The sequence below is a fragment of the Neomonachus schauinslandi genome, chromosome 11 (genome assembly GCF_002201575.2).
Source record: "Neomonachus schauinslandi chromosome 11, ASM220157v2, whole genome shotgun sequence".
NCBI lineage: Eukaryota > Metazoa > Chordata > Mammalia > Carnivora > Phocidae > Neomonachus > Neomonachus schauinslandi.
In genome coordinates, this window is record NC_058413.1 from 105,660,357 (window position 1) to 105,676,896 (window position 16,540).

Below are 16,540 nucleotides of genomic sequence, written 5' to 3' on the forward strand. Positions count from 1 at the left end.
TTTGCCCTGGTAGGCAAGAGAGAAAGGGGCCTAGAGTACAGAGGGGCGGAAAGGACTCTTCACTGAGAGGGGAGGCAGAGCACACATGCCGATGCTGGTAGGAGGGGAGATGATGTAAGTGCCACTCTGCAAACTTCATTTCTGATTGCTTCAATTTCTCAGTGATGTAGAAAAAAGGAAAATGCCTTGGAAGATGGGGGAGGAGGTGCTAGAATTTTGAGAGAAAAGATATGAAACAGATATCTAGGGAAGTAGAATAAATGGCTATGGTAGTGTGACTGGGCTCACTTACAGACTCTGGTCATGGATTTAAAGTGAAAATAGCACAGATGTGTCTTTTTTGCCTGCAACATTCACAGACGTGCTGGCACTGAAAGGTGGAGAGATGATTTAACCAGGGTTGTGGTTTTCCCAAATGAAATGAGAGAGAAGCAGGGGAGTCAAAGTGTATTCAAGGGAGTGATTATAATGACTGAACAGAGAATAAATGCCCGTAAAACTGAGAGAAAGGACATCGGGATAAGAGACAGACTTCTGCTTCCAACCACAATGGAATAACAACAGCCAGATTTCCCCCTCCTGCCCCAACAACTAGAGAGCCACAGGGCAGTACAAGACAGTACTTCCTGAGAAAACCATCATAGGCGAGCCCTACAGATGCCCAACATATTGCCTAGAGAGAGTTTCCAAGCCTCAGCACAAGCAGGGAATCCAAACAGCCTGGACGTTTTACTTAGGAGCCAGAGTTTAGAGAGGACAAGGTGACAAAAATTTGTGATGCAGACAGAAAAAAGAGAGCCGTACTAGACATATACAGAGAGGTCACCTTAAGCCCTTGACTGAATTCTGACTTGCACAAGCATGTGAGAAAACTATCAGAGACTGGGGAAAGGTCCATTAGAAAGGAATAGACAGAACAATCAGCAGGGCTCATAAAGGGCTAAGAACAGTTTGTGCTCCTACCAGCCAGGGCAGAAATGCTCCTTAACACTACGGAGAGTCCTCAGAAAGGCACTGCATCCATAGCGGAGCCAAAGTACTCCTACTCTGAATGTTGTTCCAGACCCACTCTAACAAAACTCAAAAGCAAGCTTCAAAAAGATCAAGCTGATTCCAAGTAACTTAATTGTGTCAAAGCAAAATCCAGAAACATTTAAAGGATATTTGAAAAACTCAGCCCCAAAACATAAAACTCACAATGTCTAGCATCCAATCAAAAATTACCAAGCAGGCAAAAAAGGAAAATATAACCCATCATCAAGAGAAAAACCCATCAACAGAAACTGCCCCAAAATGACATGAATGATAGTTTCAGTAGAGCATGATGTTAAACCAGCTATTATATACTTCACAAGTTCAAGAAAATAGAGGAAAGCATGAACATCACAGAAACAAAAGATTTCTAAAAATGATTATCAGGGAGCTATGGAACAACATCAAATGACCTAACTTACATATAACCAGAGTCTTGAGGTGGGGGGGGGGGTGGTTATCTGAAGAAACAGAAACCAAAATGTTTCCTAATTTGATAAAAACTATCAACTCACAGATCTCAGACACTATACAATAAGGTGGTAGAATCAATGAATTAAAAAGGCCTTAGTGGAGCTAGATTACCAGACTAAGAACATTAAAATGAGTTAGAAAGACAGGAGAAGGTAATCAGAGTAGGATGCTCAACACTGACACTACAGAAGGGTGAAATTTAAAAAACTTCTCATAGGGCACCTGGGTGGCTCAGTTGGTTAAGCGACTGCCTTCGGCTCAGGTCATGATCCTGGAGTCCCTGGATCGAGTCCCGCATCGGGCTCCCTGCTCAGCGGGGAGCCTGCTTCTCCCTCTGACCCTCCCCCCTCTCATGTGCTCTCTCTCTCTCATTCTCTCTGTCTCAAATAAATAAATAAAATCTTTAAAAAAAAAAAAAAAAAACTTCTCATATTTTTATTGTTTTTGTTTAATCATTCCCTTACAATATTTTGTACTATTTCTTTCATTGCAAATATATGGCACTTAACTAATTTGGGGTTACAGTCAATAAAATTTTCACATGTGATACAAAAGAGGATTTCCTTTTGCTTATCGCTAAATAGCTTCCTTTACATTTCGATGGGTAGTTTGAATATCCAATAACACTAAATAAATTTGAGTTCACCTATTTATAACTTTTATTATTTAAGTTCAGTATAATCTTCAATGTAGCTCATTCCATCAATTTTGATCATTTTACTTTATAATATCTGACTACTAATTACGTGTCCAGTATGGTTTTAAATATTTACAAGTATTAATTCATTTAATCTTTAAAACTACCCTCTGTGTTTGGTGATATTATTATTCTCACTTTATAGATGAAAAAAACTGTACACTATACCCTGAGATTAGGTTAGGTTATTTCCCTAAGATTATAGACAATAATGCAGAGCTGGGGTTCAAATCCAAGCAGTTTAGTTCGGTTAGAGCCTCATTCTTTTTTTCCTTTTTTTTTAAGGTTTTATTATTTTTTTAAGTAATCTCTACATCCAATACGGGGCTTGAACTCATGACCCTGAGGATCAAGAGTCACATGCTCTTCTGAATGAGCCAGCCAGGTTCCCCTGTTAGAGCCTTATTCTTACCTACTCCCTGGGTCTCTCCTGAGTGAGTAATGGAAGGACTTGCAACCTATGGGCCAGAATCCAACCCCTGACTTAATTTCACTTAAAAAAAAAAATCTATGATTATAAAAATTCAGTGGCAATTATCTAAAAACCACAAGGCAGAAGCAGCAGTATATGAAAGACATATTTATCTTTAAACATGGTGCAGAAGAAAACACTTTTCCAAAAAGCTAAACATCTTTTTCTAATGAAATGAGAAATTTCAAACTACACTTCCCTTTAAAACCTTTATGTTTCTTTTATAGAGAAAAAAAAATTTTATACAAATTCTGATAGTGCCTAAATTTTTAGAAACCCAAACAACTAATTTTAAGGAAAAAAACAACATCAAAAGTAACAGTACTGGTAAAAGTAACTTATTTGGGGGGGCTTCATCATTCATTTGTTCCATTTATTCATTCAACAAATAATTTGAGTGCCTAATGTACTTGAAGAATTATGCTAATCATTGGACTTACAAATGAAAAGTCTTCAAAGGAACTCACATTCTAATATAGTATTTCTTAAATTGTGGTTAAGGGACTCCTGGAAGGGTCCCAGGATATATTTTTGAGGCTCAAAAGTATAACAATAAATTCTTAATTTTGTTTTTGTTTTAAAAAGCTAAATAAGCTATTAACACAAGTAGGGTCTGGATCATTTGTATGACTTACAACCAATCACTAGCCATAAATTGTACAATATTAAAAATAAGAACTTTTGTTCCTTAAGAGTTACCATTAAGGAGGTGAAAAAGCTACCCACAGAGTGGAAGAAGTTATTTTAATACATATATCCAAGAAGGGCTCTTCTCCAAAACATACAGAGGTTCGTAAGAATCAGTAAGAGAGGAAAAAAAATCCAATCCAATCCCCGGCACAACACTTGAACAGACCCTCTACAACGCCAATATCTAAATGGCCAATAACCATATGAAAAAGCACCCCTCGTCATTAATCATCAGGGAAATACATATTAAAACCCCAATGAAATAACACTACACACCACCAAAAAGGCTAAAATAGAAAAGAATGACAATACCAAATATTAGAGAAAATTTAGAGAAACCAGAACTCTCATCCTTCTGGTGAGTGTCAACTGGTACTACTATCTTAGGAAACTACTTAGCAGGATCATGAAAGCTAAATATATGTATAATATGTGACACACCAATTTCACTTCTGGGTATACTTCCAATTGAGCTGCATACATACATCTACCAAAGACCTGTACAAGAAAGTACATCATATCTCTATTCTCAATAGTGAAAAACTATTAACAACCCAAATGTCCATCAACAATAGGATGAATAAACTGTGAAATATTCATAATAGTGGCATACTATTCAGCAACAAAAATTTAACATATAGAGGAACCTCACAGACATAATGTTGAGCAAAAAAAGTCCCAAGAGTACACACTAGTTCATGAACAAAGTACATCTACAGTTATTAGAATTCAGCATAGTGATTACCCTGGGGCGGGGGTTCCAAATTAGAGACTAGGACAGGGCAAGAGAGAGGGAGCTTTCAGGGGTACTGTTAATATTCTATTTCTAGATATGGGCGTTGATTATACAGGTATGTTTGCTTTATAAAAAATGTATCCAGGGGCACCTGGGTGGCCCAGTCGTTAAGCGTCTGCCTTCGGCTCAGGTCATGATCCCAGGGTCCTGGGATCAAGCCCCGCATCGGGCTCCCTGCTCCGCGGGAAGCCTCCTTCTCCCTCTCCCACTCCCACTGCTTGTGTTCCCTCTCTCGCTGTATCTCTCTCTGTCAAATAAATAAAATCTTTAAAAAAAAAAAAAAGTATCCAGCTATACATTTATGACTTATAGGCATTTCTGTATATAGGTCATATTTCAATAAATCTTGCTTTAAAAATTGTCATGCTAGTGTTGTTCATTTAAATATTACTGAGTTTTTAGACTTGTATTTAATTGGTAACTATCTTTTAATTGTTAAAGAACTCTGAGTTTAAGGAATTTATAGCTAATTTTATATCCACACATATTAAAAATGTTGTTAATAGCTTCCTCCCGGGGCGCCTGGGTGGCTCAGTTGGTTAAGCGACTGCCTTCGGCTCAGGTCATGATCCCGGAGTCCCTGGATCGAGTCCCGCATCGGGCTCCCTGCTCAGCAGGGAGTCTGCTTCTCCCTCTGACCCTCCCCCCTCTCATGCTCTCTCTATCTCATTCTCTCTCTCAAATAAATAAATAAAATCTTTAAAAAAAAAAAAAAAAAAATAGCTTCCTCCCTTCTTTCCTTCCTTCCTGAATAACTCAGTCCGAAAGCCAGTGTCAATGAGATTTCTCACTGTCAGAGAAAGAAGTCACATTATATGGAAAGAGAAAAGGATAGAAATGAGTTTATTGGAATTGGGAGGACTGGGGTGAACTCACTGGTTTCGATAATATACAGAAATCAGCACAGGGTGTGTATGTGTGCGCATGCACGTGGGTGCATGTGTGTCCTAGCTCAGCCCAATGGGAGGGCCTGGGAGAAGCAACATCCCAATAGCAATTAGCATACCTAGCATCCAGATCCCGATTTCTCAATACCATAGTCCATGAAAAGGTTCCTTAGAGAAAAATGTTAATTCCAAAGTTGGGGCAGAGACGATCCTGGAACACCTTTTTGTGTCAGAAAGTAAGAAAGTATTTAATCTAAGCAAAATAAATGACAGTAACAGATTACAACATATTAAATAAAAATTCTTTGGATGGGGGGGAAACACAGCCACTGGCTATTGGCATGGTTACATTTAACTCCTAAATGATCATCTATAAATTCACTGAAGGAAAAACTAGAACAGTCTAACAGGAAGCCTCCACAACAGTGCATATAAGCAATACATGATGAAGCCCTACACGGAGACAATGCTACTGGTGCGATGTCCATGAAGCGGTTTTGTGAGGAAAGAATTATGACTTAGCCATTTACCAACTGTGTGACCTTGAGTATGTTACTTAAACTCTCTGTGCTTCAGTTTCATCTAAGCAAAATGGATTTAACAAAGTTATCTATGTGCAAGGGTTGTTACAGGATTTAATAAGACATGTAAAATGTTGAGAGACGTGGATGAAATAATTAAACGTGGATGAAATAAAGTGCTGGCTATCTTTATTATATTAGGGACTCCTACTGTAAGTACTATTGCTTCTAATTCTCCTACAGTGACAGGATTTGGTGGTAGTAAGACGTAGGAATAAGAGAAAGTTGAAAATGACTCGACAAAAGCAGTATTAAGGCCCTAAGCTCTCAAATGACTGATGAGTAGCTCCCTCACTGGTACTCCCCAATATAACTCAAAATACAAAGGATACTAAGTTCTAAAATATATATTAGAGGTCCAAAACATTTTCTTTAAAAAAAAAAAAAACAACATACATAACCCACACATTTTTTTTCTCATTTTTTTTAATGGGAGTAGGATACCTTAAATATGTGTTTGTTTTGCCTTTTGGATAATGCAACACGGCTCTCAGACTTCTGACCTGAGTAACTGACAGAGCGCCGACCATAGAAGAAACGCCAGGGGAGGAGTACATTTGAGCTGAAAGATTTGGAAGAAGTGGTAAGTTCAGTTTGGGATGTACTGTCCAATAAAAGCAAATGCTGAAGTTCTAACTCTTGGCCTCTCTTCTTTTTTCCTGTGTTCACTGTTCCTCTTTAAATAAGATAAAAGTATACTTACTACTAAATTGTTCTTTACTTAATGTCTCCCCCACAAGGCTGAGGAAAAAAAAAAAATCAGTGTCAAGTTTCTCAGAAAGAGAGGGGAGACAGAATGAAAACAGTAAGAAAAAAAAGACCAAAGAAAGAAAAATAGGTGAACACAGGCTTAGCTCCCTTTCTTACTCTAATCAATATAAAGAAATCAGGATCTCTTAATATATTGGTTACCCAGAACCAATAAAGTACATTCAGCTATATCTAAAAAAGTATGCCCTAATGGAATAATCAGTTCTAAAACAAACTGACAGTCAAATCCTACAATCTCTTATCTATAGCCATGGTGATTGTTTCAAAGAAAAACAAGCATGCATTAGGAGGAAAGCAAACTACAGAAGAAAAGTTTGTTATAGGGCAGTAATGAAAAATGCCATATAGATCTTTCTAGAGTATGTTATTTAAAAAGTTCTGCACACTTCCTACTGAAATTCAAGAGTAGTTTTTCAAACAATGAATTCATCTGCAACAATTCCATTTTATTTAATCCCAAGAAAAAGGTAGGTACATAATTCCTTGTGTGCACATATAAAACATACTAAAAAAGTAGTAATGCTTGGGGTGCCTGGGTGGCTCAGTTGGTTAAGCGACTGCCTTCGGCTCAGGTCATGATCCTGGAGTCCCGGGATCGAGTCCCGCATCGGGCTCCCTGCTCGGCAGGGAGTCTGCTTCTCCCTCTGACCCTCCCCCCTCTCATGGGCTCTCTCATTCTCTCTCAAATAAATAAATAAAATCTTTAAAAAAAAAATAGTAATGCTTAACACAGGAGAGTGAACAAAAACAGAAAAGTCCACTAGCTTGCAAAATGTACTCAGAATCATTTTTAAATTACTCACTTTACAACAAAATAACACAACTGGTTTGCCCTGAAATGTCCAGAAATCCCTACATATAAGTGCCATCAAACTGTAGAAGCAATCCTATGACCACAATTTATAATGATATCAAATGTTGCATTTGGGGGCGCCTGGCTGGCTCAGTCAATGGAGCGTGTGACTCTTGATCTCAGGGTTGTGAGTTCGAGGCCCACAGTGGGTGTAGAGATGACAAAAAAAAAAAAAAAAAACAATCCTAAAAAAAAAGTTGCATTTGGAAGAAAACAGAATTTAGTTATTATTACTGCCCTAGAACATCTCCCTCACCCCAAACACATGACAAAAAATTAAACTCTTCTTCTGTAATTTGCTTTCTTCCTAATGCATGCTTGTTTCTCTTTGTTGTTCTTGTAATATCCTCGTGATGACAAAGGTGCAAGAAAAGTTAAAGGACAAGTTGAGGGAAGACCAGAAATAATGACATGGACACCAATAGTAGCAATTACTTCCCCTGCACACTTTCATGCCCGTAACATTCTGACTATGACACAGGGAGGTTATTTGATTTAAGATTTGTATTTGTTCCCTCTGTGAAGTTCCTATCCTATTGATTCTGAATTATATCCAATGATGGCATTCTAATTACTTTACAAAAGGAATTCAATTTGTGTATTTCAGGTCTTCTGTGTAAATCATGAGGCTATTTGAATGTGTGGGTTCCTGTATGGTCTATGAGCCACCAGCACTCCCAGTTATGTGATTTTAAAACCACATCTGCAATCCCCATTAACCAAAAGAACCACAAAACTCCAGTATATATTTGAATCCTGGCAATTCTCACTATGTTCAGCCATACCACCCTTTTAAATGTGTTCCTCAAATAAGCCAAGCTCACCACAGCACCTCAAGACCTTTGCCTAGAATAGAATGCAGATCATTCAAGTCTAGCGTCAATGTCACCTCCCAGAGGCCTTCCTAAACCAACCTGAGAAAACTGCCTTTCCCCCATTCCTCTCTGCACATCTGAAGCCAAGGGTTTAAGCATATAGATTTAATTTGGCTTTGAGATCGAAATTTTTAATTTAGACTAACAGGACTTTTTAAAAAAACCAGAAAGCGGGCGCCTGGGTGGCTCAGTTGGTTGGGCGACTGCCTTCGGCTCAGGTCATGATCCTGGAGTCCCTGGATCGAGTCCTGCATCGGGCTCCCTGCTCGGCAGGGTGCCTGCTTCTCCCTCTGACCCTACCCCTCTCATGTGCTCTCTCTCTCTCATTCTCTCTGTCTCAAATAAATAAATAAAATCTTAAAAAAAAAAAAATAAAATAAAATAAAATGAAAAAACCCAGAAAGCTAGGAGATGGGACTGAAATGTCATCAAGTGGCAAGGAAGGAAAATTCAACAGAACATAGTTGAAAGCAGTATTTAGGGGAAAAAGATATAATTATTTTGTTGTAAATAAGTAAAAGAGTGCCCCCATCTTCTGAACACTGTTTCCATCATAGCTCTTGTTTCTACAAAAACTACCCAGTGTGTTACTTCTTTGGTGTCCGTATTCACACGTTTGAATGTAAGCCCCAAAGACTAGGGACTTGTCTGTCATATTCACTACTGTATCACACTTAGAATAGTATCCAGCACAGAGTAAGTGCCTACATTTTGGGGAATGAACATACCCCATTACAAAGACCAAATATCCCTGATACCGCCTGTACTACATGTTTCATGACCAGTGTTTTAACCGGAGCTGTCACTTGTTTACTTGTGTACAGAGTCCATCAGGCACCAATTCACTCTACACCCACTATACCAAGGCACGAGTCAGATGGCCTTCTGTGACACAAATGGGTTCACCAGGACACCTAGCAAAACGTCCAATAAGAAACAACTGTCTTGGGGCGCCTGGGTGGCTCAGCCATTAAGCGTCTGCCTTCGGCTCAGGTCATGACCCCAGGGTCCTGGGATCGAGCCCCGCGTCGGGCTCCTTGCACATCGCGAAGCCTGCTTCTCCCTCTCCCCACTCCCCCTGCCTGTGTTCCCGCTCTCGCTCGCTCTCTGTCAAATAAATAAAATCTTTAAAAAAGAAAAAAAGAAACACCTGTCTTTGTCTCTCTCTTCTCCACCCTTCTTCTCTGCCCCCTAGATGGATCTCTAGCGTCCTCTTGATACCCTCCTGCAGTCTAAAATTTCCCTTTTCTTTTTTTTTTCTTTTTTTTTTTTTTAAAGATTTTATTTATTTATTTGACAGAGAGAGAGACAGCGAGAGAGGGAACACAAGCAGGGGGAGTGGGAGAGGGAGAAGCAGGCTTCCCGCCGAGCAGGGAGCCCGATGCGGGGCTCGATCCCAGGACCCTGGGATCATGACCCGAGCCGAAGGCAGACGCTTAACAACTGAGCCACCCAGGCGCCCCTAAAATTTCCCTTTTCTAATCCACTGATAAATGACTGATCTCTCAAAGTTTATCCTAAACTGTCACTTCCTGTCAGTAGCATTAATATATATCACCTCCAGATTATGGTAATTGCTCATTTATTGTCATAGGACGTGAACAATGCTCATACTGCCATTTTATCACAGACTTGTAGTAACTGATTTAGTCCACGAACATACATAACCCCGAGTTCCTTTTCTCCCTAGGCTGTGTCAAATGTAACCGTGTCTCAAGGATGGGACACTGGAGGGAGGGCAGGCGGCCCTAAGGATCATGTGCCTCTCACATGCCCATCTGGAAGGGCAGTTCCCAACTCAATGAAAACTGACAAGGCAGGTTCCAAGTAAGGCTTTCACTTACGTTCAAAGAGAAATTAAAGAATCACTAGCGTGCAACACAGCGGGCAGTCCTGCTTCCAGGGCAGCCGACCAATCTCCTCTCCACTCCCACCACATTCTACCTTAATCACCACCTATAAAAAGTCTACCCACCCTTCAAAATCCAACTCCAATGCCTGATCAATCCACCAGAAATGATGTCCTCAGTCTGTGAGGGACCACACAGACTTTGGTAACACTACTTAAGTTCTCGCCTTAGAGAAGATCATTAGTACCTTTTACCCTCCCGTAGCATATGGTGAATTCCCAAAGAGGACAGATGTCTTACATCCTTGTATCATTCGTGGTGCCTAGTACACAGGTGTCTAATGAAATCATTTTAATAATGAATTCTATAGACACTCTGAATCACCCCTTTATTATTTCCATTTTCTTTCCTCTCAAAAAATAAAAAAGTTTCCACTGAGAACAGTAGCGCGCCTCCTATTTCAGTTTCAAGTTTGGACTCTCTAATGAATTGGTTTTTATACTTCTACCTCCTTCTCTCTCCCTCTCTAAATCTAATTAGAAGGGAACAGAACCAGAAATTCCTCCTTTTAACCAATCAACACTCATTTAGTGAGCATCTACAATGCACAGATCACGCACTAGACGCTGCAAGACTGGAGCTTACAATCCTGAAAGGGAGTCAGATACGCAAACAGACTGTGCAACTAATATGTAAGGCATAAAGCAAGTGCTAAAACAAAGTGCTGCAGTGCTCCGGAGCACTAAGAAGAGGGGAGGAATTTACGGGGACAGGACCCGTGGGCAGAAAGAGCCGCTACTGGGCTGGGTCTTAATAAAAACGGATTTTAAGAGGTCAATACTGAAATAGTGGTATACTAGTGAACCAACAAGGAACCAGCCAGGTAGAGGTAGGGGTATGAGAGAGAGAGAGAAAGAGGGAGAGGGGGACAGAGAGGGAAGAGAGCAGGAGGGGACAGGGGAGGCAGACAGATATTAGGGAGAAGACCCAACTGGAAAGATATCAAAGAATTTGAACCATCAAAGGTATCTGAGCAGGAAAGTGATATGGTCAGAACTGTGTTTTGGTCCAGAGCTCAGATCAGAGTTAAGAGATAAAAATAGTGAAATCATGGGAGTTAGGACTGCCCCAGAAACAGAAGTACAAAGATAGAATAGGGCTGAAGATTAACTCCTGAGAAATAATCATACTAGGGAGGAGAGGAGGGAGGTCAGTGAAAAACACCAGTGATCTGAGACAGAGGACACTATGGAGAGAATCGCATAAAAATCAAAAGAGAAGCAGAGATAGTCATCAATAATATCGGAGAAAAATCTCATTTGGCAATCAGGAGGTCGCCATTGCTCTGGAGACCGGCAGCTTCTCTGTCAATAGGTGGGGGTAAAGGGAGTGGAGTCACAGTAAGTTAAGCAAGAAGGTGAAGAACTATAAAGGCAGCAAGTGGGGGCTGCTTTTCAAACAACCTCGGGAATGAATGGCAAGAGGAAAAAGGGCCAAAGTTTTATATGAGGAAATACATGAACTTTTTTACTCCATAGAAGCCAGAATAAGGGGCCTGAAATGTGCTGGCAGGTCCTGGAGGGGAAATGAAGGCTGAAGAACAAGCCAGGAAGCAACACCGCAGGTGCCTCAAAAAACAGAATATAGGGGAAACTGGAAAAATGTGTGGTACTGACCACAGGAGTTAACTGCATACAGTAATAGGCTAAGAATTAAATGGGGTTGAGACTTGGCAAAATAAGATTTAAACAACTGCTATTTGGGGTAGGATACTCAACTTTCTGAATAAAATAGCACTCAGGGCCTAGATACTTCCAAAGCAAAGGAACCAGAATTACATGTTAAAAAAAACAAACTTAAAGTAGTAATACTGAAAGTTTTTGGGAGATATAAACCCCCCAAGACACTGGTAACTGTTTACGACAAAATACACAACACAAATCTTTGCATGTTAGATTTCCAAAATCCAGCCATAGTCCACTTGCTTTCAATAGACAGTATAATCATTATTATATCAAATGTCAATATTAAAAACGTAGGTGGTTTTTACTGCTTTGCCCTTTGACTTTAAGTTTCCTATCAAAGTTCTGAATCTTATCCTTCGTAACGTATTAGCTATCCCTCCAAACTGCCATCCACAAACTCAATAAACTAAACTCCACCCAAGTTACTGGCGAATAGGAAGAAAACTTATTTTTTCAGCAGGACACTACAGGCCTCCCTTCCGGGTTGATGATTTATCACTTATCCTTCTTCAGATACAGCTATTTATCATCATCAATGCAGTTCTAACTGTATTTTCATCTAGCCCACGTTTCTCCATTTTGACCACAGGACATGATAATTCTGTCAAATATAGTCTGGTGAAACCTATTTGCACAATGTCTAAGGCATGTATCTTATGAACCAGTCTGTTAGTCCTGTCAAAAGAGCAAACGAGGCTAACCTGGCCACATCCCACTTGGCTCTATCTTTATTCAAGGCACCACCAGACCTGAATTTAGGTGATCCTATGTATTATTTTATGGGTCTATCCTGGCAGGGTCTCACTACATTTCTCCAAGAGGACAAACTTTTCACTTTTTAATTAGTTACTTGTTTAAGTATGAACATGAGACAAGCGCCCTCCCTACTCCCAATATGGAAAGAAAAAAGAAAAAAAAAAAGATTTTTCTGGCCAACTTGAACATGTAAACTTTTGAAGCTACAGACAGAAGAATCAAATGTCTATTTATAATGTCCATTATATGATGTTAGTTATGTGTATTTAAAATCACATACTATGTAAAATACCATTCACAAATTCTTTCTCCCCCTTTTCAACACTTCATAAAACAATTTCATTGAAAATTTTCCAGTGTATCTTTGGCATCTGTCTTCATGTGCACTAGAGTGAATAAGTCCATTTTACCCGGTTTTTCAAAGCATTATCACCTTCCTTTAATTTATAAAAGTTGTCTGAGTTACAGAACTTTTTGAATCCTTGTGAACTTTTTAACCTAAGTCCTAAATGCCCATTTCCTATACATTCAAGCAGTTTTCTCAATCTATAGGTGTGTGTTGGGTATGCAGATTCATAATCTCCACAAAGTAAGCACAACTAGGATTTACCGAAGTAGCTTGAGACGTGCACCTTCTCCAAACAATCCTTTGTAAGGCTTCGCAGGGAGTGGAATAAAGTGATTTGCTCTTTTCTGAGAGAGAATTCTTGGGGGAATAAGACCTTGCTTTACATCCAAGTAATCAAGTAAAAAAAAAAAAAAACCCACAAAGAACCAGGAACCCAATTATTTCTTAAACACGCTTCAGTGAGTAACATCAGCTACTGCTTATGTAAACACGTGGGACGCACTAACAGGAGTCTTCAGAAGGCGAACAGTTCTCCTTGGAATCTGTGAGGACTTTGCCATCCTGCTCTGAGACAAGAGCAGGATGGCTCCCTCCATTCCCACGAATTCGCTTTCTCAGAGAGACAGCACAGTAGTAATTCTGGCTACAAGTCGTGTATCGTGTACTGATTCAGTGCCAGTCGCTGTTCTAAGCGTTTTACATACACTGGCTCGACCGTAACAACGCTCCTACGAGACAGATGCCGTCGTATTGATTAGGAAACCTGGGCACGGAGAAGTTAAGAAACTTGCCCGAAGTCACACAGCTTCTCAGGCGCGGACTGAGTTTCGTTCCAGGCCCCTCCCCCTTTTAAAAGAAGCTATATTGCCTCTTCAGTTAGTAAAATCTGGTCTGCCTTTCATGAGACAGTCCCATGCGCTAGGCAGGTGAGTGGTGGAAGGAAGACGTAAGCGAGGTTCCAGTGTATGTCTACGTTTTCCGTTATGTTCTGGCCAAGTGTTCCTCATTCCCCCAGCCTTCCGAGCGCAGGAAGACGCCCCTCGGGGCCTCCAGCTCCCTCGCCATCCCACGGATGCGAAACCAACTTTAACCCGCGCCTCGGATCCGGTAACTCGGCGGAGCGCGTCCGCGGCACTCCTCGCACCGAGTGCCGCCCGGGGCTACGGGGGAGTCTCCCAGGGGAAACAGGGCAGGGGCTCAGCAGCGGGGGCAGGAGCAGAGGCGCAGCGGGTGGGAGGCGCCGCCGGCTGTCCGACCCGGAATTCCGCGCCCAGGACGAGGCCGCCGGAGATCAAGAAGGCGGGGGTCGGGCGGGCCGTTGGGACCGACTGGGCAGCATTTTCTCGGGCTTCCCGTTCACGCGTCTTGGACTCCCGCCGCACCGGGGACCCCGAGAGCACCGCGGCCCGGCGGGTCGGCGCACAGCAGCAGCGCGCGCCCGCCGCCCGGGCCACGGCGGCCCCCCGCGAGCCGCGCTCGCCGCCTGCGCTCGTTCGGGCCCTGCGCACCGCGGGCCGGCCGGCGCGACGGCCAGCCGGAGCCTCCCGACCCCCAGGCCACACACCCGCGTTGCGGCCCCCGGCGGCCGCCTCCCCCGGCTCCCCCGCGGCGGACAGCCCCCGAGCACTCTCACACTTGGCCGCCGAACCCGAACCGGGCCTCTCCCGGAGCGCCGGAGGCGGCGGGCGCGGAGTCCAAGCCGGGCTGGACGGAGCGTCTTACCTTTAACAGATTAGACGTCGCCATGTTCCTTCAACTTCGCCTCTCGCGAGGCGGCGCGAGATTTCGTGGCGCTCGGGGCCAGGCCGCAGGCGGAGGCCCGGCTGCCCAGCAGGGCCGAGCGGCCCGCCGGCCCGCACCGGGGTGTGCTGGGCACCGCGGAGGCGTGCCGACAGCGCCGACCGCGTCCCGGGCACCTGGGGCTTCCTCGCTCTTCCCCGCTACATGGTCACCGGAGCTTCCCCACACCAGAGAGCTTATGCACACGCTCGGGGAGGCGGCAGCGGCGACCGGGGAGGAGGCAGCGGGAGCCGACCTGAATCGGAAGAGGAAGCATCGACTCCGCGAGCCGCCGCACTCTTTCGGATTAGCCTTTGTGGTTGCACCCGCGGCGACCACCGGCAACGAATTTAGCTGGGCTTGGGCCCGGCGGCTCAGGTTCCGCGGCCGCGTCACGTGACGCGGCGGGCGGGGGCGCGCTCGGGAGCGAGCGTGGGAGCCGGGACGCCTCGGCGGGTCCGGAGCCTGCGGAGAGGGTGGGAGCACGCCCTCTGCTGGCGGGACCGGATATTTCCCTGCCCCGCCCCCAACCCCAAATGCGGGGACCGGGTGTGCAAGGAGCGCCGCGATCCCGAAGGAGACGCTTGTGACAGCTCGGCTTGGGGTCCGGCAGCTCAGTCAGTAAAAACTGGCACTTCGGAGGCGTCCAATAAATGTTTGTTGAATGACTGCATGAATCAGTGGAGGCGCCAAAGTGTTAACTATTAATATTTCCAGCCCAGAGTGCCTGGCGCTAAAATAATCCATACAAGGTTGTTCAGGCAATGAATATTAATCTTGGATTTCCCGAAGGCACATGATCCTAGAAGGTACTCACCGTAAACCCCCAAGCTTTAGCCCTTCAGACCACTAACCCCTGGCCGGGGGAAGAGAATATAACTCACCGTAGAACCTACAGTGTACCTGGTATTCTATGATGCGTGTGTACAAACAGTATTCGTTCCTACATTCATAATATCTTTTTAAAGTTTTTTTTTTTATTTGAGAGAGAGCATAAGCAGGCGGGAGGGTCCCCGCTGAGCAAGGAGCCCGATGCAGGGCTCGATCCCAGGACCCTGGGATCATGACCTGAGCTGAAGGCAGAGGCTTAACCGACTGAGCCACCCAGGAGCCCTACATTCATATTTTAGGGGAAAAAAATAATAAGATCTCTGGAGGAAAATGCAGCAGGGAAGGAACATGAAGTTTGCAACTCTGGAGAGCCTAAGATCCTGCGGGGCCTGTGGACCACTGTAATTAAGGACGGGCTTTCCTTCTGGAGGAGATGGGCAATCACTGTGGGCTTCTGAACAGAGGCGTGATCAAACTCTGCTCTTCACATGCTCCCTTTCCTGTGTAAATAGTAGATAGAAGCAGAAGGGTGATGTAGGGAGCTTCCCTAATAGCTCCTTAAATTGACCTGACAACCATGCAACCGAGGCGTCCCTGCTTTACAAATGATTTATAAGAGTGATCGAGGCACGATTAAACGGTGACTGGGTGATAGACCAAGGACTCAGAGCCACTGGGCCTGGGGTGTCCCGGCGGAGTGTTAGCCCAGGGCCGACTCTCCGTTATCTGAGGTTACCTGACCTGTGGAGTGATCTGTCCAACATCTCTCCACTGGGTGGGAGAAAAGACCTCGTCCAGGACAAACTTGATGTAATTACGGTTCCCTTTTCCAGGGAAACTGGGTTTTCTCTTCAACCCCAGGCCAACTCCACTGCTTAATTTAAGGTGTAAATTGATTACATTATCGTCAACCTGATGTATCTTTAAAAAAGTAAGATGACAAACTGATAAAGTAATTGCATTAATTAATGGCTGACACTGCTTAAGAATCCAATTTAGTATTTTGTACTTGTTTGAGTGCTATTTATCATGTACTAGGCCCCAGAAATATAGGATTAGATAAGGCAGAGAAGACTCATGCCATCTTGAAGCTTATCGTCTC

General features: G+C 43.2%; 1 protein-coding gene across 1 annotated transcript in view; it reads right to left on the bottom strand.

Annotated features, from left to right (window-relative positions):
• Positions 1–14,616, bottom strand: part of CUL5 (cullin 5) — a 91,635-nt gene extending 77,019 nt beyond the window's left edge. The window contains exon 1 of the mRNA XM_021696608.2: positions 14,551–14,616. Within this exon, the coding sequence (XP_021552283.2) occupies positions 14,551–14,574 (24 nt within the window). The 5' untranslated portion in view covers positions 14,575–14,616. The remainder of the gene's footprint in view (positions 1–14,550) is intronic.
• Between the last annotated feature and the right edge of the window lie 1,924 nt (positions 14,617–16,540).